General features: G+C 44.5%; 1 protein-coding gene across 1 annotated transcript in view; it reads right to left on the bottom strand.

Annotated features, from left to right (window-relative positions):
* Window positions 1-2,771: 2,771 nt before the first annotated feature.
* LOC144596277 (adenylate cyclase type 10-like) overlaps window positions 2,772-24,541 on the bottom strand; it is a 71,167-nt gene continuing 49,397 nt past the window's right edge. Inside the window, exons 25-33 of the mRNA XM_078404500.1 lie at window positions 24,187-24,362; window positions 22,756-22,912; window positions 19,066-19,270; window positions 18,263-18,359; window positions 14,697-14,812; window positions 10,629-10,746; window positions 8,126-8,321; window positions 6,496-6,684; window positions 2,772-3,041 (exon numbers count right to left, since the gene is read on the bottom strand). Coding sequence (XP_078260626.1) covers window positions 2,838-3,041; window positions 6,496-6,684; window positions 8,126-8,321; window positions 10,629-10,746; window positions 14,697-14,812; window positions 18,263-18,359; window positions 19,066-19,270; window positions 22,756-22,912; window positions 24,187-24,362 — 1,458 coding nt within the window. The 3' untranslated portion in view covers window positions 2,772-2,837. The remainder of the gene's footprint in view (window positions 3,042-6,495; window positions 6,685-8,125; window positions 8,322-10,628; window positions 10,747-14,696; window positions 14,813-18,262; window positions 18,360-19,065; window positions 19,271-22,755; window positions 22,913-24,186; window positions 24,363-24,541) is intronic.

Below are 24,541 nucleotides of genomic sequence, written 5' to 3'. Positions count from 1 at the left end.
CACAACTATTAAAGCAAGGTATAAGTAAAGCACAGAAAAACTATGAACTATCAATAAAGTAACAATACAAAATACCAGGTCTCGCGCCCCTCTGCGTATATGATTCTCCTGGCTGGCTGTCACCAAGCTCTTCCCCCCCCAAGGTGAAGCATGTATTTATATAATAATTTTTATCACTAAGAACAACAGGTGATTACATGTCAAGCTAGCTATCCTCCTTGCTGTCTCATCCGGGAGAGATGCTGCTAATTTAGCTGACAACTCCATTTTAGCTGACATAGTCTGTCATCTCACATTACGGGGGGGGACGGGGACTGGAAGCAACAACACACCAGGACAAACCAGGCCCGGGACCAGATGACCATGACCAGGGTGGTTCCCTGATAACCTGATTGTTGTCTAGGGACGATGTGATCCCAAGAGAACTGTGAACTGGTTAACCATCTTTTAATGGAGGAAAGGGGGCAAGGGGAGGAGGATGGAAGGGAGCAGGGAGGGGAGCATTTGTAGGTTACCTAAAATGGGAGAATTCAATATACCGCTGGGGTGTAAGCTATCCAAGCAAAATATGAGGTGCTGTTCCTCCACTTTGCGTATAGCATCTCTGGCAATGGAGGAGGCCCAGGACAGAAAGGTCAGTGTGGGACTGGGAAGGGGATTTAAAATGGTTAACAACGGAGATATCCAGCAGGCCTTGGCCGACTGAGCTCAAGAGTGCAGGGCGAAAAGGTCGCCAAGCCATCGCGTGGTCTCACCGATGTACAGGAGGCCACATCTGGAACACCGGATGCTGTAGATGAGGTAGAGCAGGGACATGTGAACCTCTGACACTTTGGATCCTTTCGTGTAAACCAGCATCTGTAGCTCCTTGATTCCATGGACAGTTGATAGAATTGGTAGTGAGATCATCTGGTTTTATTGATGCATAGGAGTAATCTGTTGTGTTTTCAGATGATTTTAAGAGACAGAATGTGGCTGAGAACAGCATTTTAATGTTCATAACTCAGTGGAGTAGAATTAGGTCATTTGGCCCATTGAGTCTACTCCACCATTCAAACATGGTATACAATACAATATATTTTATTGTCATTGAACAAGTACAGCGAGATTTTTGAATGTTGCTTCCATATCGATGCTATCAAATATATAAATAAATCACGGCGAAAATGAAAACAACAAAGGGGGGGGAAAGGAAAAAATAAAGGGGGAACAAGGTAAAGAGCAAAAAAAGGTTTGTGCAGGGGTCAGTTGTGTCAGATGGCCCTGGGGGCAGAGACAGATCATGGTGGGCTCTCGGCAGGACCGATTCAGAGCAGCTATAGCTCTAGGGATAAAGCTGTTTCTTAGTCTGGAGGTGTGGGCGTAGAAGGCTTTGTAACGTCTGCCAGATGGAAGTAGTTTTATCTTTCCCTTTCAACCCAATTCTCTTGCCTTCAACCTTTGATGGCCTCACTGATCATAAAATGGATGGAACACTACTGCACAGGAACAGGCCTTTTTGACGTTTCCACCCTGGGGAAAAAGGTTCTCTCCGTCCACCCTGTCTAGGCCTCTCATAATGTTATACACTTCTCTCAGGTCTCCCCTCAGCCCCCAACATCATGCACATCTTTTGAGGAAAGCTGCCCATCAAAGAAACGTTAAAGAACAATCACTGATGTGGGATCACTGCTGAGTTAGGTTCTCAACAGTACTCATCTGAAAAGAATAATACTGATGGTAATTATGGTCCCCATTTAAAAAAAAAAAGCTTTTGTGGTTTTCTGCTTTTTTCATTAAAAAAGCAATTCCAAATTTAAAAAAAAATCATATCTTATTTGTTAATTATAAAAATATATTAATTACTTAAAAAAATACATTTAAAAAAAAAGCACAGTGTTGGAGAAGCTCAGCAGGCGAGGCAACATCTGTGGAGGGACCAGACAGATGTGGTTTTGGGTTGTGACCCTTCTTCAGACTGGTCCAACCAGGATTTTAGACATCTCTGGTCTTTGTTTAACCATCTGCCTATCAAACCTCCCCCCCCCCCCCCACCTCAACTGTATCCACCCATCACTTGCCAGGCTTTGAGCAAACACCAAAGTTACTGTGTATCAGATGATGCCAAGCTTACTTAGTGCTTTTCTGTTTAGTTTAGCTTAAAGATACAGCATGGAAACAGGTCCTTCTGTCCACTGACCAATCACCATTAACACTAGTTCCATGTTATCCCACTTTTTCATCCACTCCCTACACAGGGGCAATTTATAGAGGGACAGTTAACCTACAAACCTGCACGTCTTTGGGATGTGGGAGGTGACCCATGCGGTCACCAGAACATGCAAACGCCACATAGACAACACCTGAGGTCAGAGCGGCTGAGTTGTTTCCTTACAGTGCCTGAGACATGGGCTCGCTCCTGACTACAGGTAGACGTACGGGTTTGTCGGTTGATTGTCCCTCTTTCCAAAGACGTACGGGTTTGTAGGTTAATTGTCCCTCTGTAAATTGCCCCTGGTGGTAGGAAGTGGGTGAAAAAGTGGGATAATATGGAACTAGTGTGAATGGGTGATCAATAGTCAGTGGGCCGAAGAGCCTCTTTGCATGCTATATCTCCTAACTAAACTCTGGCGCTGTGAGGCAGCTGCTCTCCCAGCTGCGCCACAAAGCCGCCCCAAACAAGTGTTAGATTAAAAAAATGTAGCCCGTGTTAAAAGATGAGCGGCAACTGAGATGCTTATTAATCCATTTTATTTTGAGGAACGAACTTCAATGGAATGAAAACACCGCAGAGCAACAATTGCGTGAGGTGGCGGGGGCAGGTAAGGCCGCGGGAGGCCTGGGAATGCTGAGCTGGCTTAGTAAGGGATGCAGACTAAATCGCTGTCTGACTTGTCTTCCATCAGGTCTTCTAGGTCGATTGGCGGTAAACTGCTCAACGGCTGTAGTAAGTAGCGGGCGGGCTCCTGGTCTGGTGCGTCCCCCCAGGTGGGCATGTTCTCTGCATGTTGCAGCCACATGTTTTCAGGCTCATTGCTTTCGTCGTCACTAAACCACGCCTCCTGGTAACAGAATATCAGTAAACCCTCGTTATAACCGACCACGAGTCAGAGATTACCGAGTAATCTTGGTAGGAAAAATTAAAAAAGATTCACAAAGAGTGGTGGGGATATGGATCTTACAGAAATGTATAAAGTCATGAGAGGAATAGATCAGGTAGATGCAGAGTCTCTTGCCCAGAGTAGGGGAATCGAGAACCAGACATAGGTTTAAGGTGAGAAAGGAAAGATTTAATAGGAACCTGAGGGATAACGTTTTTTACACTAGTGCGTGTTTGGAAAGAGCTGCCGGAGAAGATAGTTAAGGCAGGTACTACCACAACATTTATAAAACATTTAGACTGGTACACGGATAGGACAGGTTTAGAGGGATATACGTGGCAAATGCAGGCAGGTGGGACTAGTGGAATGGACATGTTGGTCAGTGAGTACAAGTTGGGCCAAAGAGCCTGTTTCCACGCTGTATGACTCTATGATTATACACAATTGAGGCCGAGATAGAGTGGATGTGCAGTAGATGTTTCCATTAGTGGGAGAGTCTAGGACCAGAGGGCAGAGCCTCAATAAAATGATGTACCTTTACAATGGAGATGAGGAGGAATTTCGTTAACCAGAGGAATATCTGGAATTCATTGCCACAGACAGCAGTGGAGGCCAAGTTAATGGGTATTTTTAAGGCAGAGATTGACAGATTCTTGGTTAGTAATGGCGTCAGGAATAATGGGGGAAAGCAGCAGAATGGAGTTGAGAGGGAATGATAGACCAACAATGATTTTGTATACCTCTATAACATAGAAACATAGAAAATAGGTGCAGAAGTAGGCATTCGGCCCTTCGAGCCAGCACTGCCATTCAATTTGATCATGGCTGATGATCCAAAATCAGTACCACGTTCCTGCTTTTTCTCCACATCCCTTGATTCCGTTAGCCATCTCAGTCCTCAATGGCGTACCCCTTATTCTTAAACTGTGACCCCTGGTTCTGGACTCCCCCATAATCGGGAACATTTTTCCTGCATCTAGCCTGTCCAATCCTTTTAGAATTTTATATGTTTCTATAAGATCCCCTCTCATCTTTCTAAATTCCAGTGAATACAAGCCTAGTCAACACATTCTTTCATTACATGTCAGTCTCGCCATCCTGGGAATTAACCTGGTGCACTCCCTCAATGGCAAGAATGTCCTTCCGCAAATGAGGAGACGAAACTGCACACAATACTCCAAGTGTGGTCTCTCCTGGGGCCTGTACAACTGCAAGGACCTCCTTGCTCCTGAACTCAAATCCTCTCGCTATGAAGGCCAACATGCCATTTGCTTTCTTCACTGTCTGTTGTACCTGCATGCTTACTTTCAGTGATGCTATCCAAGAACGCCCAGGTCTCGTTGCACCTCCCCTTTTCCTAATCTGACACCATTCAGATAATAATCTGCCTTCTTGTTCTTGCCACCAAAATGGATAACCTCGCATTTATCTACATTATACTGCATCTGCCCACTCATCCAACCTATCCAAGTCACCCTGCAGCCTCATAGCATCCTCCTCGCAGATCACACTGCCACCCAGCTTTGTGTCATCTGCAAACTTGGAGAATACTAGACTGGTCAACCTCTCCCGAGGCCTTAGAGTCATGGAAACATCCTCGTAAATCGTCTCTGTACCCATTCTAGCTTGGCAACATCTTTCTTCTAATATGGTGCTCAAAATTGAACACAATTCTCTAAATGCGACATCACCAACGGCAATATGACCTCTCAACTTTTACACTCAGTACTCTGATTTTTGTTTAGTTTTTAGCTACAGCATGGAAACAGACCCTTGGACCCACGCCGTACACTAGCTCTATCCTACACACCAGCGACAATTTACAGAGGGCAATTAACCTGCAAACCTGTACGTCTTTGGAATGTGGGAGTTTCGTGTTCTTGACACCAATTTCGTGTTCTTGTTCTATGCCTGTATGAAACTTTGCGAGTCTTCAAAGTACAACAGAAGTCTTAATTACAGTAACTCAATGCTGGCAGCAAGACAACTAAAATGGCTGCCACCCCACAATCTGACTGAACACTCCACACTGTGTACAGCCAAGATAACTATGTACAAAACATCTCCCTTTGTCCTGTGCAGTGCCACCTGCTGCACGGGAGGATCAACAGGTCCTCCCACCCCACACAGTCCACCAAACATCACAGGGAGGAAGCCAGAGCATCTGGAGGAAACCCATGCGGTCACATCTGAATGTGCAAACTCAGTACAGGGAGCACCTGGATAGTGCACAAACTATCAAGAAATGTCCAATCCTGTGGCCAGGCATTAAGGCCTGAGTTGCAGACAGAGGTTGGGCAGGCTAGGACTTTATTCCTTGCAGCCGAGGAGGATGAGAGGTAATCTTATAAAGGTGTATAAAATCATGCGAGGAATAGAGAGGGTAGATGCAGAGAGTGTTTTACTCGGAGTAGGGGAATCACAGTATCTTGGTACATGTTACAATAATAATAAACTAAATACACTAAAATGGATGGCAACTGGGAAATCCAGAAAGTCTTAGCTTCAATTGGTTAGCAACCGGGAGATAATCATACAGTGTAGAAATAGGCCTTTCAGCCCAGCTTGCCCACACCAACCAACATGCCCCATCTACACTAGTCCCACCTGTCTGCATTTGGCCCATTAGCCCTCTAAACCTGTCCTATCCATGAACCTATCCAAATGTCTTTTAAATGCTATTATAGTATCACCTCCAGCTTAACTATCACCTCCAGCAGCTCATTCCATACACCCACCACCCTTTGTGTGAAAAAGTTGCCCCTCAGGTTCCTATTAAATCTTTAACCCCGTACCTTAAACCTATGTCCTCTGATTCTTGATTCCAGAGGTCTTGAGTCATAGAGTCATACAGTGTGGAAACAGGCCTTTGGGACCAATTTGCCCATGCTGACCAACTTGCCCCATCTCTGCATTAAACTCCATAACCATTCCTTAGCCCACCTGCCCAACCAAGATCCTGCTGCAATGTTTGACAGCCATTCTGCTCCAATTTATGACAACGTTTTTGAGTTAAAATGGCTGGCAACCAGGATATAAGTTCATAACTTATTGGAACAGAATTAGATCATTCGACCCATTGAGCCACCATTCAATCATGGCAGATCTATCTTTCCCTCTCAACCCCATTCTCCTGTCTTCTCCCCATAATCCCTGACACCCTTACTAATCAAGAATCTACCAATCTCCACCTTAAATATATCCATTGACGGCTTCCACAGCCTTCTGTGGCAATAAATACCACAGATTCACCACCCTCTGACTTAAGAAATTCCTCCTCATCTCCATTCCAAACGTACATCCTTTTATTCTGAGGCTGTGCCCTCTGGTCCTAGACTCTCCCACGAGTGGAAACATCCTCTCCACATCCACTCTATCCAGGCCTTCCACTATTGGGAGATATGCTGGCACTTACTTTGCTCTTATTTATCCAATGTTCCTCCAGTACATTTCCATGCAACTTGCTGAAGGTTAAGGCACGTTCCAGCAAATGGCTCGCAGTTCCTATCTGTCCAGCCAACATGCGGCAGTAAGCTTTGAGATGCAAGAGCCGTGTATAAAATACTGGCAAGGTTTCACACTGTCGTTTGAAGTCACGGAGGTGCTATTCAAATCCGAAATAAAATGACACCATTTACTTATTTCAATATTTTGTACAGTTTAGAAATACAGCGGGGAAACAGGCACTTCAGCCCACCAAGTCAGCGCTGACCATCAATCACCTGTTCACACTGGTTATATGTTATCTCATTTTCTCATCCACTCCCTACACACTGGGGAGGTGGTGGGGAAGGGGGGGGGGGGGGGGGGGTTATCAGAGCCCAATTAAGCTACAAACCACCACGTCTTTGGGATGTGGGGGGAAACCAGAGCACCCGGAGGAAACCCACCCAGTCACAGGGAGAATGTACAAACTCCATACTGACAGCACCCGTGGTCAGGATTGAACCTGGGTGTCTGGCGCTGTAGGGCAGCAACTCAACCGCTGCACCACCGTGCCGCACAAGTGAGAACATCATTGATTTATTTTCAGTAACCATGACAATTAAACATTTGATTATTATGAAGGTGCTGAATCATTGTAAAACTAAAAATACAAAGGTTTCAATAATATGCTTTAAAACTTTTGATTTCCTGCCATCACGTTTTACCTGACCAACATGCAACTTCAATTACCTTAATGGTTTTACTGGCAACTTCAAAAGAGCGGCACGATGGCGCAGCGATAGAGTTGCTGCCTTACAGCGCTTGCAATGCTGGAGACCCGGGTTCAATCCTGACTACCGGTGCTGTATGTATGGAGTTTCTACGTTCTCCCCGTGACCTGCGTGAGTTTTCTCCGAGATCTTCGGTTTCCTCCCACAAAGATGTGCAGGTATGTAGATAAATTGGCTTGGTGAATCGAAAAATTGTCCCTAGTGTGTGTAGGATAGTGTTAATATGCGGGGATCGCTGGTCAGCACGGCTGGTCAGCGTGGACCCGATGGGCCAAAGCGCCTGATTCCGCACTGTATCTCTAAACTAAACTGAACTAAAAATTGGATAAAAATAAATGTAGAACTGTACAGCAGAGGAACAGGCCCGTTGGCCGAATGTGACTGCACGTTAAACTAATCTCCTGTGCCCGCCCTTGATCCATACCCCTCCAGTACCTATATATCCATGTGCCTGTCCAGAAGTCTCTTAAACGCTCATATTGTATCTGCCTCCATCACAGTAAGTTCTGGGCACCCACCACTCTGTGTAAAAATAAATTTGAACTGCAAATCTCCTTTAAATCTTCCCCCTCTTTCCTTTTATGCTATGCCATTTAGTCTTTGACATTTTCATCCTGGGGAAAAAGGTTCTGACTGTCTACCGTTTCTGTGTCTCTCATAATGTTATATACTTCTATCAGGTCTCCTTGTCACCTCCGGCATTCCATAGAAAAAAAATCAGTTTGTTTGACGTCTCCTTTTGGCTAATACCCTCTCATCCAGGCAGCTTTCTGGTAAATAACAGAGGTGATACCATTTTAATAAAGACTTGAAGAATAAAAAACAAACCTCTTTAGTTTGCTGGTAAACCTCCATGACCGTTTCTTGTCTTTCTACCAACGCTTTTCTAAACACCAATATCTGACACTCCAAAAACTTGGAATAACCGTACATGGAGAACAGTGAAGCATTCGTGTGAGCCGCCAATTTCTTTGCGATTTTAAAAGACGGAATAGCCTTCCTCCAACGTGACAACCTTAGAAACCTATGTAGAAACCAAGACTAAATGTTAGCAACGGGAAACATTGCAGTTAAAAAACATCAAACAATTGCATGGTGGTGCAGCAGTTGAGTTGCTGCCTCACATCGCCAGAGACACAGGTTCAATCCTGACTTCAGGTGCTGTCAGTGTGGGGGTTTCCCCTTCTCCCTCTGACCATGTGGGTTTCCTCCGGGTGCTCTGGTTTCCTCTCACATGCGTAGGTTAATTGGCCCTTTGTAAATTGTCCCCTAGTGTGGAGGGAGTGGATGAGAAAGTGAGATAACACAGAAGGACACAAAGTGCTGGAGTAACTCAGCAGTTCAGGCAGCATCTCTAGAGAACATGGATAGGTGACGTTTCGGGTTGACACCCTTCTTCAGATTGAAAAAGTGTCTCGACCCGAAATGTCACCTGTCCATGGTCTCCAGAGATACTGCATGACCTGCTGAGTTATTCCAGCATTTTGTATACTTTTGTGTAAGCCAGCCTCTGCAGTTCATTGTGTCTACAGGATAACAGAAACTAGTGTGAATGGGTGATCGATGTTTGGTGTGAGAATCGAGAATTTAAAAACTAGATTTTTAACCAGATAAAACAATTTATCTCTGGTCTCAAATCTGGTGATATTGCAGTTTGTTACAAAAGATGACTATGAAGTATTTGTTACAGTGGTGCTTAGTATTTTGGGTAAGTAGAAAGTGTATTTTGAAATTAATAAAATCTTAGATTGTTGTTTAGAAGATATTCAAAGAGGATATTGAATTTATGTTTCTCTGGAACATCAGAGACTTGATAAGAGTTAATTTAAAAATATGAGAAGCATAAATAGGGTAGATGGAGCCATTTTCACAGGGTAGAAATGTCCACCACTAGAGGGCATAGCTATTTGGTGGGAGGGAGTAAGTTTAAAGGAATTGTGCGGGGCAATTTGTTTTACACGGAGACTAGTGGAGGCCTGGAACGTACTGCCAGGGGTGGTGGTGGAGGCAGATACGATAGGGGCGTTTAAGAGGCTTTTGGATCAGCTTATGGAAGTGAAGGGAATGGAGGGATATGGATCATGTACAGGCAGATGATATCAGTTTAACTTGGCATCATGTACAGCACGGACATTGTGGGCCGAAGGGACCATTGCTGTGCTGTTCTATGTTCTATGTTCCATGTTCAGGAAACGTGATGAAGGACACACACCAAATCAGCGACTTTGATGCTGAAGTAGAAATGGTCAAGAGCTTCAAGTTCCGGCATAAATATCACCAACAATCTGCCCTAGACCAACAACGTTGATACTATGGCCAAGAAAGCACACCAACGCCTCTACTTCCTCAGGAGACCAAAGAGGTTCTAGTGGAGAAGGATACGATGGTAGCTTTTAAGAGCTGTTGGATTGGCACATGGATGTGCAAGGAATGGACGGATATGGATCACATACAGACAGATGTGATTAGCTTTAACTTAGAATCATGTTCAGCATTGACATTGTGGGTTGTTTCAAGATCATGAAAGGTCTTGTCCTACTGCCTTTTGTTCTTTCTATTAGCAATAAATTCCACCGGGTGGCGCATCGTTGGCAGCCTCGCCTACAGTCTGTCTGACCCTTTTGTCTTTTTTTGTTCATTTTAGTGAGTTTAAAAGTATGTGTTAATGTTTTCTGGTTTGTTTTATGTGGGGGGACAGGGGAAACTTTTTTTCAATCTCTTACCTTGCCAGAGAAGCGATTATTTTCCGGATCGTATCTCCAGTCGCTCTGTGGCCTAACATCATGGAGCTGAAGGTTTATCTCGGGACTGACTTTGAGCCTCACCGCGGGGCATGGACTTGCCATCAGAGCGTATGATCCCTTGCCTGGGATCGACGTTCCAACTGCGGCCTGCGGACTTTAACATCAAGGAGTTCGCAGTCTCGGGTTGAGACCGACGTCGGGAAGCTCAAAAAGCCACACGACGTTCAACTAGCCCCAACCCAGGGTAGATCGTCTGGCGCGGGGGAGCTGAGATTTCCCCCCGATGCAGGAGCTTGATTGCCCCAAAGAGGAAAGCCTGCCGCTGGCTATGGGAGTAAAATGGTCCCGTCAACAGAAGGTTAGAGGCCCCCGACCATTGGAGGACAAAGAAGGGAGAGATTGAACTTTTATTTCACCTTCCATCACAGTGAGGAATGCGGAGGAGTCACTGTGGTGGATGTTCATGTTTAAATGTATTTCCTGTGTTCTGTTGCTTTTTATTGGTATGATTGTATGAAATGAAATTCCTTGCGTCTTGCAAAACATACTTGGCTAATAAAGTATGATTATGATAAATATGAATTTACCAGAGGGCCACTGATGCGTGGAGAGTCAGCATTATATTCTTTTCCGACTTTATTAAGGGATCGTCAATGATTCCATTAACAAAATTAAGACATTCTTCAAACGGCCTTAGTGCAAAACCTATAAACAAAAGAATCGCAGTGTGATTTCCATGTGTTCCTGGATCAGTCACAGACCGTGCTCCAGCTGACGAGAAGACCAATCAGTTGCCTAATAATAGCTGCTGGTCTTCTGGGAAGGAACTGTCCCTAAATCGCGAGGGGTGAATTTTCACACTTCTGCACCTCTTGAGGTGAGACTGGTCCTTGATTATGCTGGTGGCCTTGCCGAGGCAGAGATGAGAGGTTGGTTTGTGAATTAGATGCAGCTCAATCCATCACACAGACCAGGCATCTAAGATCATAAGATTGTAAAGCATAGGAGCAGAATTAGGCCATTCAACTCATAGAGTTTTCTCCGCCATTCAATCATGGCTGATCATTTTTTCACTCTTGGTCGTTCCAATCTTTAACGCCCTTACAAATCTACATGTTGTGCTGGCTTGGAAAAGCAGCCAACATAATCAAAGACCTGTCCCGCCCCTGTCATTCCTTCTTCTCCCTGCTACCGAACCGTAGAAGGTACAGACGCTGGAAAACACCCATCACCAAACTCAGGAACAGCTTCTTCCCCTCTGTTGTCAGACTTTTGAATGGTCCTTCCATAAGCTGTTATACCATCTGATTCACCCTCCCCATTGCAGACATTGGACTTTGTCTCTGGAACTGGTGTGCTACAATGCTGAGAATTATATTCTGCACTCTGTATCCGAGATGTCCTCGTGTTTCAGAAAACGGGGCTTCCCCTCCTCCATTATAGATGAGGCTCTCACTAGGGTCTCTTCTACATCCCGCAGCTCCGCTCTTGCTCCCCATCCCCACACTCGCAACAAGGACAGGATCCCCCTCGTTCTCACCTTCCACCCCACCAGCCAGCGGATCCAACATATTATCCACCAACATTTCCGTCACCTACAACAGGACCCCACCACTGGCCATATCTTCCCATCCCCTCCCCTCTCTGCGTTCCGCAGAGACCGTTCCCTCCGCAACTCCCTGGTCCACTCGTCCCTTCCTACCCAAACCACCCTAACCCCGGGCACTTTCCCTTGCAACCGCACGAGATGCAACACCTGTCCCTTTACCTCCCCCCTCAACTCCATCAAAGGACCCAAACATTCTTTCCAGGTGAGACAGAGGTTCACCTGCACCTCCTCCAACCTCATCTATTGCATCCGCTGCTCCAGATGTCAACTTATCTATATCGGCGAGACCAAGCGCAGGCTCGGCGATCGCTTCGCTGAACACCTGCGCTCGGTCCGCATTAACGCAACTGATCTCCCGGTGGCCCAGCACTTTAACTCCCCCTCCCATTCCCAGTCTGACCTCTCTGTCATGGGCCTCCTCCAGTGCCATAGTGAGGCCCACCGGAAATTGGAGGAGCAGCACCTCATATTTCGCCTGGGCAGTTTGCGGCCCGGTGGTATGAACGTCGACTTCTCCAACTTCAGATAGCTCCTCTGTCCCTCCCTTCCCCTCCTCCTTCCCAGATCTCCCTCTATCTTCCTGTCTCCACCTATATCCTTCCTTTGTCCCACCCCCGACATCAGTCTGAAGAAGGGTCTCGACCCGAAACGTCACCCATTCCTTCTCTCCCGAGATGCTGCCTGACCTGCTGAGTTACTCCAGCATTTTGTGAATAAATCGATTTGTACCAGCATCTGCAGTTATTTTCTTATACTGCACTCTGTATCTTCTCCTTTGCTCAACCTATTGTACTTGAGTTTGAAGTGATTGTATCTATATATGGTTTATCTGATCTGTCATCTAATCATCACCTGTTCATTCCCTCCACCGAATAGCCTAATTCTGCTGCTGTTTTATGACCAACCCAAAATGCCAAGTATCCATGTTCTCAAGGGATACTGCCTGACTCGCTGTGTTACTCCAGTACTTTGTCTTTTTTTTGTTGTAAACCAGTATCTACAGTTTCTTGCCCCTCCTGCTTACCCATTCTTGTTATTTGTTTAGATTTTGTTAATTATGTGATTATTGTTTTAACTATTACGTTTTTTAATGTTTAAGAATTTAACTTTTGGAATAAAGGCATAGTTTTTTATTTTGAACGTCACAAATCTGGACCAATATTATTATGGTTTAAATTCATTTCATTGTTCAAGGCGTAATAACTGTATCCTAGTGTTACAGGTCCCCCTCTCCTCCCCCCACAATTTTCTGGCAACTGGTGGTCCGACACTCCCTTTAATACACACAAAATGGCAAGAGTGCGCTTGAAGTCCTCACCTGGAAGTCCCCCTGAAAATGTGGCACCTAGGCCGGGTGGGGCAGCCGATTCCGACCTCATTGGGACTTTCGTGACCGATCGGCAGGTCGAATTTGCCACCTGCGGCCGTGGCTCTGGAACTCTGGCCTGGCCGGAGCCGGCAGATCCGTTCCCATAGCCGACATCCGAGGCCAACTTTGCTGACCCATTGAGTTTCTCCAGCACTTTGGTTTTGGCTCAATGACACCATGAACTAAATTATTTTTTTCATAGTACCTGGAATAATTTACTAATGGAGATTTTGGTGATACATTTAATTTAAAGGCCTACTAGAATTAGGCCTTTGCTACCATTTTAACTCCTCTTCCCATTCGCACACTGACCTTTCTGTCCCGGGCATGCTCCACTGTCAGAGTGAGGCCACACGCAAACTGGAGGAACAGCACCTCATATTTCGCTTGGGCAGCTTACAACCCAACATTGAATTCTCAAGTTTTGTGTAATTTCTACAAACACGTCCCTCCCTCTTCCCCCCATTAAAAGTCTGTTAACCAGTTCCACAGTTGGCAACAATGCATTCCTCCTGGGCTCACACCATCCCCTATCAACTTCCTTCCCTGAGGTCATCTGGTGCCAGCCCTGATTTGTCCTGGGTTTTTTTTTTGCTTCTATTTTTTCCCCTCTCTCCCTCCTGTAATTAGTCTGAAGAATGGTCCCGACCCAAAATGTCTCCTATGCATTTACTCCAGCATTTTGTGTGTATCTTTCGGGTGGCACAGTGGCGCAGCGGTAGAGTTGCTGCCTTATTGCGCGAGACAAGACAATAGACAATAGGTGCAGGAGTAGGCCATTCAGCCCTTCGAGCCAGCACGGCCATTCAATGCGATCATGGCTGATCACTCTCAATCAGTACCCTGTTCCTGCCTTCTCCCCATACCCCCTTCACTCCGCTATCCTTAAGAGCTCTATCCAGCTCTCTCTTGAAAGCATCCAACGAACTGGCCTCCACTGCCTTCTGAGGCAGAGAATTCCACACCTTCACCACTCTCTGACTGAAAAAGTTCCTCCTCATCTCCGTTCTAAATGGCCTACCCCTTATTCTTAAACTGTGGCCCCTTGTTCTGGACTCCCCCAACATTGGGAACATGTTTCCTGCCTCTAATGTGTCCAATCCCCTAATTATCTTATATGTTTCAATAAGATCCCCCCTCATCCTTCTAAATTCCAGTGTATACAAGCTTAATTGTTCCAGCCTTTCAACATACGACAGTCCCGCCATTCCGGGAATTAACCTAGTGAACCTACGCTGCACGCCCTCAATAGCAAGAATATCCTTCCTCAAATTCCTCAAAAGACCCATGTTCAATCCTGACTACAGGTGTGTCTGCACGTTCTCTCTGTGACTGTGTGGGTTTCCTCTGGGTGCTCCGGTTTCCTCCCACACTGCAAAGACGTGCAGGTTTGTAGGTTAATTGGCTTCTGTAAACTGTCCCTAGGATGTAGGACGGAACTAGGGCACAGGTGATCGTTAGTCGGTGCGGGCGGTGGAGCGAACGGCCCAATTCCAAGCTGTATCTTTAAACTAAACTAAACTTTTCTATATACCAGCATCTGCAGTTCCTTGTCATTACAATTTAATTTCTTTTGTTTTGTTCATTGGGATTTAACAGCAGAGTCACAAGACGTCAGTCCGATATTATGCAGATAAATATAAATATTTTAAAAGTTACCAATCGTAGGATACTTACCTTGCTGGAGTGAAAAATCCAGGCAAGCAGCATAGAATGAAGCTTGTACCAGCACATTGTGTCGTGAAACTGCAAAGTCTTTCATAAATGCCATGAGTTCCACATAGTCTGAGAGTCTACAAAGCAAAGAACGACTTATTTTAATGATGCATTATTCTTCTAGCTTTTTGTTGAATCATCGTCACAAGAAAGAGTTGACCTGTACATTATCTGCTGCCCATATATGGATATGATTAGATTTCTGATTACAGTATCTATAGCAAAGAACGTTGTCACCCCCTGTGCTGTAACTTTGAAAGAGCTATCACATAACATCCCCTCTTTTCCAAATTTCTCCATATCAAACGGAGACCCATTGTTACCATTGAATTTAGACCCAAGTTACCATTGAATTTACCAGCACTATCTTTTAAAAGTCATGAATGCCAGATCAATGCCCGTGCGGCACAGTGGTGCAGCAGTAGAGCTGCTGCCTTACAGTGCCAGAGTCCATGAGAGGAATAGATTGGGTAGGCACACAGAATCTCTTGCCCAGAGTAGGGGAATCGAAAACCAGATGACATAGGTTTAAGGTGAGTGGTGAAAGATTTAGTAGGGGTCTGAGGGGTAACTTTTTCTCACAAAGAGTGGTGGGTGTGTGGACCGAACCGCTGGTGGATACAATTGAGACAGGTACTTTCGCTATGTTTGAAACCTTTAGCCAGGTACATGGATAGGATATGTTTAGAGGAATATGAGCCAAACACCAGCAAGTGGGACTAGTGTAAATGGGACATGTTGGTCTGTGTGGGCAAGTTGTGCCGAAAGGCCTGTTTCCATACTGTATGAATCTATGCCCGTGACTCAATAACCCGGGTTGGATCCTAACTAAGGGTACTGTCTGTACAGAATTTGCATATTCTGCCCATGGATTTTCTCCGGGTGCTCCAGTTTCCTCCCACATTCCAAAGGCGTACGGGTTTGTAGGATAATTGGTATCTGTAAATTTGTCCTTGGTGTGTAGGATAGAACTAGTGTACGTGTGTACGCTGGTAGGAGTGGACTCCACGCTGTTTCCACGCTGTATCTCTAAACTAAACTGAAGAAGGGTCTCAACCCCAAAAGTCACCCATTCCTTCTCTCCTGAGATGCTGCCTGACCTGTTGAGTTACTCCAGCATTTTGTGAATAAATACCTTCGATTTGTACCAGCATCTGCAGTTATTTTCTTAAACTAAACTATCTCTCAATTCAGCATAAGAAATATATGTCCTTATTAGCATCCAGATTTGTTTTTGTAAATTCATTTAAATCCATGTCCTCGAACTGCTAATTCTCACCGAATATCACAACTATACATAATTGTGAATTCATCTTTCTCTCGGTTTCTCAAGCCTGGCCACATAACTAAATCCCCTTGTTCCCAAGACAATAGTGGTGAATTTGCTGTGCACTCTTTCCAAGCCCTTTACATCCTTCTTGAGATACATGGCCATGAGATGTAATCAGTGAATTACTAAAGTTGCCAATCAAATTTCTTGCTTTGTTTTTGTTTTGCTTGGTCAGAAACACATGAACCTTCATTTCAAAAGGTTTACCTATGTTCTGTTATCCTTGCAGTTGTGTAAAACACAAAGTGCTGCAGCGGGTCAGGCAGCACTTGTGAAGGGAATGGACAGATGACGTTTTGGGTCGGTACTCTTCTTCAGACAGATGGAATGGAGGGGTGGGAGGGGGGAGGAAGAAAGCTGATAAAGAGACTTTGGGGCAGTTTAAAGCCTGATAAGTGATAGGTGGATGCAGGAGAGGGAGTGATTGGCAGATGAGTAGAGGAAGTGACAAAGGCTGGAAGTGAAAAGGAGAAAAGGAGTTCTGGGCACCATGTTATAGGAAAGATATGGGCAAGCTTGAAAGGGTTCAGTAAAGATTTACGAGGATGTTGCCAGGACTAGAGGGTGAGCTATAAGGAGAGGTTGAGTAGGCTGGGTCTCTATTCCATGGAGCGCAGGAAGATGAGGGGAGATCTTAGAGGTGTACAAAATCATGAGAGGAGTAGATCGGGTAGATGCACAGAGTCTTTTGCCCAGTGTAGGGGAATCGAGGACCAGGGGACATAGGTTCAAGGTGAAGGGGAAAAGATTTAATAGGAATCTATGGGGTAACTATTTCACACATAGTGTGGTGGGTGTATGGAACAAGCTGCCAGCGGAGGTAGTTGAGGCTGGGCCTATCCCATCATTTAAGAAACAGTTAGACAGGTACATAGGACACGTTTGGAGGGATATGGACCAAGTGCAGGCAAGTAGGACTAGTGTAGCTGGGACATTGTTAGCCGGTGTGGGTGAGTTGGGCCGAAGGGCCTGCTACCACACTGTATCACTCTATGACTCTATGACAAAAAGGTGTCAGATAAGGAGAAAGTAGAAGATGGAGTGAAATGTAAAGCCGGTGGGACGGATATGGGTGGAAGGAGTAGTGGTTGGGGGTTTGTAGGTTAATTGGCCTCTGCAATTTGCCTCTAGTTGTAGTGGGATAACTAGTGTGAATGGGAGATCGATGGTCGGTGTGGATTCGGTAGGCCAAAGTGCCAGTCTGCGTGCTGTAAACTCGAAAGACCTATATAGTGAAGTTATTCGTTTTGAGACCTGCTTCAATAAAAACAGTGTTACTGAAGTCCACAAGAGCAGATCTCTATATTTTAGCTTGGTATACATAATAGGTTTGCATTTTGCTTCATTGACTTAATGTGCAAACTCCGTGCAGCCAACACCCATAGTCAGGATGGAACCCGGGTCTCCGGCACTGAAAGGCAGCAGCTCTGCCGCTGTGCCACTGTACAGCCCATTTAAAAGACATTCGGACAGGTACATGGACAGGAAAGGTTTAAAGGGATCTGGGACAAATACGGGCAGGTGGGTCTAGCTTAGATGGGGCATCTTGGTCGTCATGGACGAGTTGGGATGAAGGGCCTGTTTCCAACACTTGGAAAAGTATTGACGTTCCTTCTTTGCCATTGAATTAAAATCCTGGAACTTTGTAGCTAATGTTCATTAAAAATACTGTCTGGATTCATGGGTGTGATTCGGCATCAACTTCTCACAAAGTTTGAGATATCCTGGCCTTGCTGGCAATGAATACTAAAATATAAATTGGGGAATGAGCAGAATAGATAGGGTGAATGCACAGTCTTTTACCCAGAATAGGGGAATCAAGAACCAGAGGACATTGATTTAAGGTGAGAGGGAGAAGATAAGAACCTGAGGGGCTACTTTGCACACGGGGTGGTAGGTATATGGAATATGCCAGAGGAGGTAGTTGAGGCAGGTCCTATAACAGCATTTAAAAAGGCATTTGGACTGGTACATTGACAGGGCCAAATGAGGAATATGGGCCAAATGCGGGCAGGTGGGACTCATGTAGATGGGGCGTGTTGGTTGACATGGTCAAGTTGGGCCGAAGGGCTTGTTTCCGTGGTGCATGACCCACTGACTCTCCTGGTACAAAAATGTAAAATTAATTTTGAATCTAATTATCCATCATCTCTTTGGGCATGCAATGATTTTGAAAATTTATAAACGATACACTTACCGGCCTGTCAGAAGCAAGGCTTTGGTCAGAATAGGAATGATGTAAATATCCAAATTGGGCTTATTTAACAGTCCAGCAATTTTGTGTGCCTGGCGTCCTTAAAAGTCCAAAGAAATATGTTAGAGTTACAGGAAATTTACATAAGGAGTGTAGCAATATGATTGTATCAGTGTTTTAATAAGAACCTGAAGAGGAACTTTTTCACATAGACGGTGGTAGGTATATGGAATGAGTTGCCGGAGAAGGTAGTTGAGGCAGGTACTATAACAACATTTAAAAAGCATTTGGACATGTGCATTTAGAAATAAGGAACTACAGATGCTGGTTTATCAGGAAAGACCTGAATTAAGAGGGTATTAGCTATACAGAGAGGTGAGCCAAACCTGGATTGTTTTCTCTGGAAAGTCAGAGGTTGAGGGGAGACCTGATAGAAGTATCTGACAGAGTGGAATAGCCCAATGGGTCAGGCAGCATCCTGAAGAACATGGATAGGTGTGGTGGCACAGCGGTGCAATGGTCGAGTTGCTGCCTTACAACGCCAGAGGCCCAGGTTCAAACCTGCTGATGGATGCTATCTGTATGGTGTTTGTACATTCTCCCTGTGACCACAAGGGTCTTCTCTGGTTTCTTCCCACACTCCAAAGACTCCAAAGGTTTGTAGGTTAATTGGCTTCAGTAAAATAGTAAATTGCGTCTAGTGTTTAAGATAGTGTTAGTGTACAGGGTGATCACTGGTTGGCACAGACTCGGTGGGCCGAAGGGCCTGTTTCTGCGCTGTACCTCTAAACTAAACTATAACATACCGTATTCAATACATTCAGCAAGCTGTCCACCACAGAGCTTTACTTCAGAAAGGGCGCATAATAAACGGCCAATCATTTGCATTCCATCCTGATTCTTGTTCAGAGCCAAACACTTCTGTAGAACTACTATTTCCATTCTCGTGCTCCTATCTCTGTAACCCATGAATTGATAGCAGCGGAAGGCATCTATGTAAGCAGCTATTATCTGTGGATTACAGAAAACCACAATTATTCGGAAAAGTGGGGTTGAAGTTTCTACTCTGTTGAATTATTCTTATTGTTTATCTTCATAACAACTGGTAAATAAATGTTCATGGAAAATGCTTGGAGAACAAGGAAGGATGTTGTTAAGCTGGAAAGAGTGCAGAGAATATTTACAAGGATGTTGCCAGAACTCAAGGGGCTGAGCTATAGGGAGAGGTTGGGCAGGCTTGGACTTTTTTCCTTGGAGTGCAGGAGACTGAGGGGTGATCTTTTCGACGAGTATCAAATTATGAGGGGAATAGATAGGGTAAATGCATGGGGTAAATGCACAGGATCTTTTACCCAGAGTTGGGGAATCAAGAAAAACTGGACATAGATTTAAGGTGAGAGGGGAAAGTTTTAATAGGAACCTGAGGGGCAACGTTTTCACACAGAGGATGGTGGGTGTATGAAACGAGCTGCCAGAGGAGATAGTTGAGACAGGTACCCTAACAGCATTTAAAAGAAATTTGGACAGGAACATGGATGGGAAGGTTTAAAGGGATGTGGGCCAAACGCGGCAAATGGGACTCGCTTAGATGGGCCATGTTGGTCGGTATGGTCGTTGGGCTGAATGGCCTGTTTCTGTGCTGCATAACTCTATGGCCTTAGTGAAGAACACATTTTAAAAAGGAATCAATTGTATTCAAAGCAAAATCTCTTATGATAAATTAATTTCAGCAGCAATAATCAATCTTAACTATTAAATAAATTCTGGAACACCTTCCAAAGCACTGTCTATGTTTAAACCGCTGCGGATTGAACATATTGGCAGATTTCATGTTCAGAGGAAGTGAGAAGTTTAGTAGAGGTGAGAAAATACCAGTTTAAAAAACACTGGATTTTTGGACGATTGTGTCTTGAGTCTAAATTCCGCTCTGTTTAAATAATTAAATGATTAGAAGTACAAATTGAAGAGAGTACTTTGACATCTATCTTGTGTATGCATTATGCTAACATCACAATTATAAAGGTGTGCTGGAAATCACCGTGTGTTGTGGCAAGACACATATGCGGCGGGTAACTTAGTTTTGAGAGTCGAGGTTAGAATGGGGAGAATTTGCACCAGGATTATGCCCACTTCTGATGTTTCAAGGGCATTGCTGGATTGAGATCAGATGCACCAATTCCTTGGCACCCCATTCACAAGCTCACACATGCTAAGTAGATGGATGGCATCTGCTACCAGATGTCCCGACATTTCCATCCCTTAAAAATTTCCGTCAGTGTTATTTACGGCAGATAAATAAAGAAAAACCGCCAGGGCCTGATCTGCAGGTGGAAGCGATCCATTAAAGAGGACCACTGGTTTTATTTCTTGTGACCATGTTTGGAAAATCATTGCTCTGCACTTTAATGAACATTGTCACGGTTTCTGATCTCTGGTGCATTTTTCACATCCAACTTCAACCAATCTTCGCTATCCACATCACCTCCGATTTCTTCGTCATCTGCAAACATACTTGTCAGACCTACTACAATGACATCCAGGTCGTATATATATATATATGAAATACATAAAATAATATATAATATACTGTGGAATATATATAACAATGAACAGTGTGGCAAAGCTGCTGCCTCACAGCACCAGAGACCCGGGTTCGATCCTGACTACGGGTGTTTGTATGTTCTCTCTGTGACCGTGTGGGTTTTCTCCGGGTGCTCCTTTTTTTTATCCCATACTCCAAAAACATGCAGGTTTGTAGGTTAATTGGCTTCGGTAAATTTTCCCTGGTGTGTAGGACAGAACTAGTGTATGGGGTGATCATTGGTCAATGTGGACGGTGTGGGCCGAAGGGCCTGTTTCTACACTGTATCTCTAAACTAAATTAAACCATAGGTACAGTAAAAGACACTTGGACAGGTACACAGTTAGGAAAGGATGGGAGGGATATGGGCCAAATGGGACGAGCTTAGATGGGGCATGTTGGTTGGCATGGACAAGTTGGCCCGAACGTTCTGTTTTGGTGCCATATGATTCTATCACTGAAATCCCTTTGTACCCTACCTATGGTTCTGTGACTCGACAGTAAGAATGTATGACACCTTTACATGGGCTTTAAACCTAATCTAAATGGAGAAGGAGAACAGGAAGGTTGGCGGTTGGGAGGAGACCTGATTGAAGTGTATAAAAGTATGAAAGACATAGATAGGGGAGCCAGTCAGAACCTTTTCATCAGGGTGGAAATGTCAAAAACTAGAAGCCATAACTTTAAGGTGAGAGGGGCAAGGTTTAACGGAAATGTGAGGGGAAAGTTGTTTTTTACCGAGAGGGGGCGGGTGCCTGGAACGCACTGCCGGGGCTGGTGGTGGAGACAGTGACGATTAAGAGGCTTCCAGTTGAACACATGGATATGGAGGGGTATGGAGAAGCTTAATTTAACTTGGCATCTTGTTTGTCCATGTTCACAAGTCGTAGGAGTGGAATTAAGCCATTTGGCCCATCGAGTCTACTCTGCCATTCAGTCATGGCTGATCTATCTTTCCCTCTCAACATTATTGTCCTGCTTTCTCTCCATAACCCCTGACACCCTTACTAATCAAAAACATGTAAATCTTCACTTTAAAACACCCATTGATTTGACCTCCACAGCCATCTGTGGCAATGAATTCCACAGATTCACCACCCACTGACTAATTAAATTCCTTATTATGGATGCTATTATGGATAGGATATTATGGATATATAGGTTTAGATATCAGATATTATCCATATTATGGATAGGATAGCTATAGATATGGGTAGGCAGGTTTAGAGGGATATGGACCAAATCTCAATCTCAATCTCGTTGTACTTGTACAATGACAATAAAAGATATTGAATTGTAAAGGCAGGTGGGACTAGTGTAGCTGGGACATTTTGGTCGGTGTGGGCAAGTTGGGTTAATGGGCCGGATTCTGTGCTGTATGACTCTATGACTATGACTCCTCATCTCATGAAAGGTACGTCCTTTTATTCTGAGAGTTATTCCAGCATTGGAATAGATTGGGTAGATGCACAGAGTCTCTTGCTTGGAGTACAGGAATCGAGAGCCAATGGGCAGAGGTTTAAGGTGAGGGGAGAAAGATTTGACAGGAATTTAAGGGGTAATTTTTTTGCACAAAGGATGGTGGGTGTATAGAACAAGCTGCCGGAGGAGGTAGTTGAGGCAGGGACTATCACAACTTTTAAGAAGCAATTAAGATAGGTATAGGGATAGGACAGGTTTGGAGTGATATGGGTCAAACGCAAGCAGTGGGACTAGTGTAGGTGAAACATGTTGGTCGATGTGGGCAAGTTGGGCCAAACGGCCTGTTTTCACACTGTATGACTATGACTCTATGACACTTGGTGGCTTATTCTTGTTCGGCAAGGGCATGGTGGGCCGAAGGGCCAGTTTCTGTGCTGTGCCGTTCTGTGCTCTATGATACACACATATTACAATCGTCATTGTTGAGGCAAACCTTAAATCCATTGTTGGAGAGTTCGGCACAATTAATTTCCATTACTATAGTCAGCAAAGCGGGCAACTTGCACGTATTGTTCCTTTTGAGACAAAACGTTTGCCACAGGAAGGACAGGCAGTGGATCTGCTGATAAACAACCGGTGCGACTCTGTCCCTGCAAAACAAAGACATCATCGTTCAAACATTATTCACAATAACGAGATCAGGATCGAACCCGGTTCACTTGGCTCATAACCGTCTCATCCTTTCCTATCCATGTACATGCCCACAATGTTCATGCTGAACATGATGCCTGGTTAAACTTATCTTGTTTGTCTGTATCCTTCCATTCCCTGCATATCTATATGCCAATCCAAAAGCCTCCCAAATGTTACGATCGTATTTGCCACCATCACCACCCCTGGCAGCATGTTCCAGGCCCCCACAACTCACTACGTAAAAAAAAATACTTCACACATCTCCATTAAATCCCCCCCCCCCCCCACCTTGTAGCCCTCTAGTGTTGGGCTAGTCCACTCTGGAAATAAAATCTCTAACTGTCTATCCTATCTCTGCCTCTCATAATTTTATGTACTCCTATCAAGTCTCCCTTAACCTCCGATATTCCATAGAAGACAGTCCAAGACTGACCAACCTCTCCCTGTAGCTGAAGCCCTCTAATCCTGGCATCATTCTGGTAAACCTCCTCCGCATCCTCTCCAAAGCCTCCCCATCCTTCCTGTAATGGGGTGACCAGAACTGCACGCAATACTCCAAATGCAGCCTAACCTAAGTCCTGTAGAACTGCTTCATGAAATATCTGAATTATAATTTAAGAGAATCTACAAGAAAGATCCACTATTGTTGGTTGTAGTTCCTTCACTAATCTATAGTAACTGAAACCGGGCATTGTCTATTTATTTGTCTGACATTTTTACATACATTGAACTTTTTGTTGTTGTTTGTCACAGATTTTACAGAGTACTATGTTTACATATTCTGTTGTGCTGCTGCGTTAGAATTTCATTGTTCTGCTTCGGGACATATGACAATAAAACTCTCTTAACATATCATCAAGTTGCCGTTTAGTTTAGTTTAGAGATACAATGCAAAAACAGGCCCTTCGTGCCCACTGAGTCCACACTAACTAGCGATCCCTGCACACTAACACTGTTCTATACACACTAGGAACAATTTACAATTATACCAAGCCAAATATTCTGCAAACCTGTATGTCTTTGAAATGTGGGAGGAAACCGGAGCACCCAGAGAAAACCCTCGCAGGTCACGGGGAGAATGTATAGACTCCATACAGACAAGCACTTGTAGTCAGGATCGAACCAGGCTCTCTGGTGCTATAAGGTAGCAACTCTACCGCTGTGCCACCAGGCCGCCCAAGAGATATGACAAAATAAAATAATGTGTTAAATATATTAAAATGATTCCTACTCAGCCAAGTCTGTTAAGATTTCTTTGTCCAGGTGTCTCTGTGCCTGCTTGTAGTTTTCAATAGCATATCTAATTAATTGCGTCAGAGCGAAATTTGGAAACTTCTTGTTCAGGAACTTTAACCCTTTCTTGAACTGTTTCTCAGCTTCTTCCAAGTGGCTAGTCTTAAAATGCACCTGAAACAGATTCAATGGATCAATGCACCAGAAAACCTCAGCAGAGAACATTAGAGCAATTTAGACTCACAGGCAATGGCATCACACAAACCAACCTCCCTTTCATTGAAGATAGACACACAAAATGCTGGAGTAACCCAGCGGGTCAAGCAGCATCTTTGGAGAAAAAGAAAAGGTGA

Source organism: Rhinoraja longicauda, chromosome 8, assembly GCF_053455715.1.
Source record: "Rhinoraja longicauda isolate Sanriku21f chromosome 8, sRhiLon1.1, whole genome shotgun sequence".
Taxonomy (NCBI): Eukaryota; Metazoa; Chordata; class Chondrichthyes; order Rajiformes; family Arhynchobatidae; genus Rhinoraja; species Rhinoraja longicauda.
This window is presented reverse-complemented; position numbering and strand designations above follow the sequence as displayed.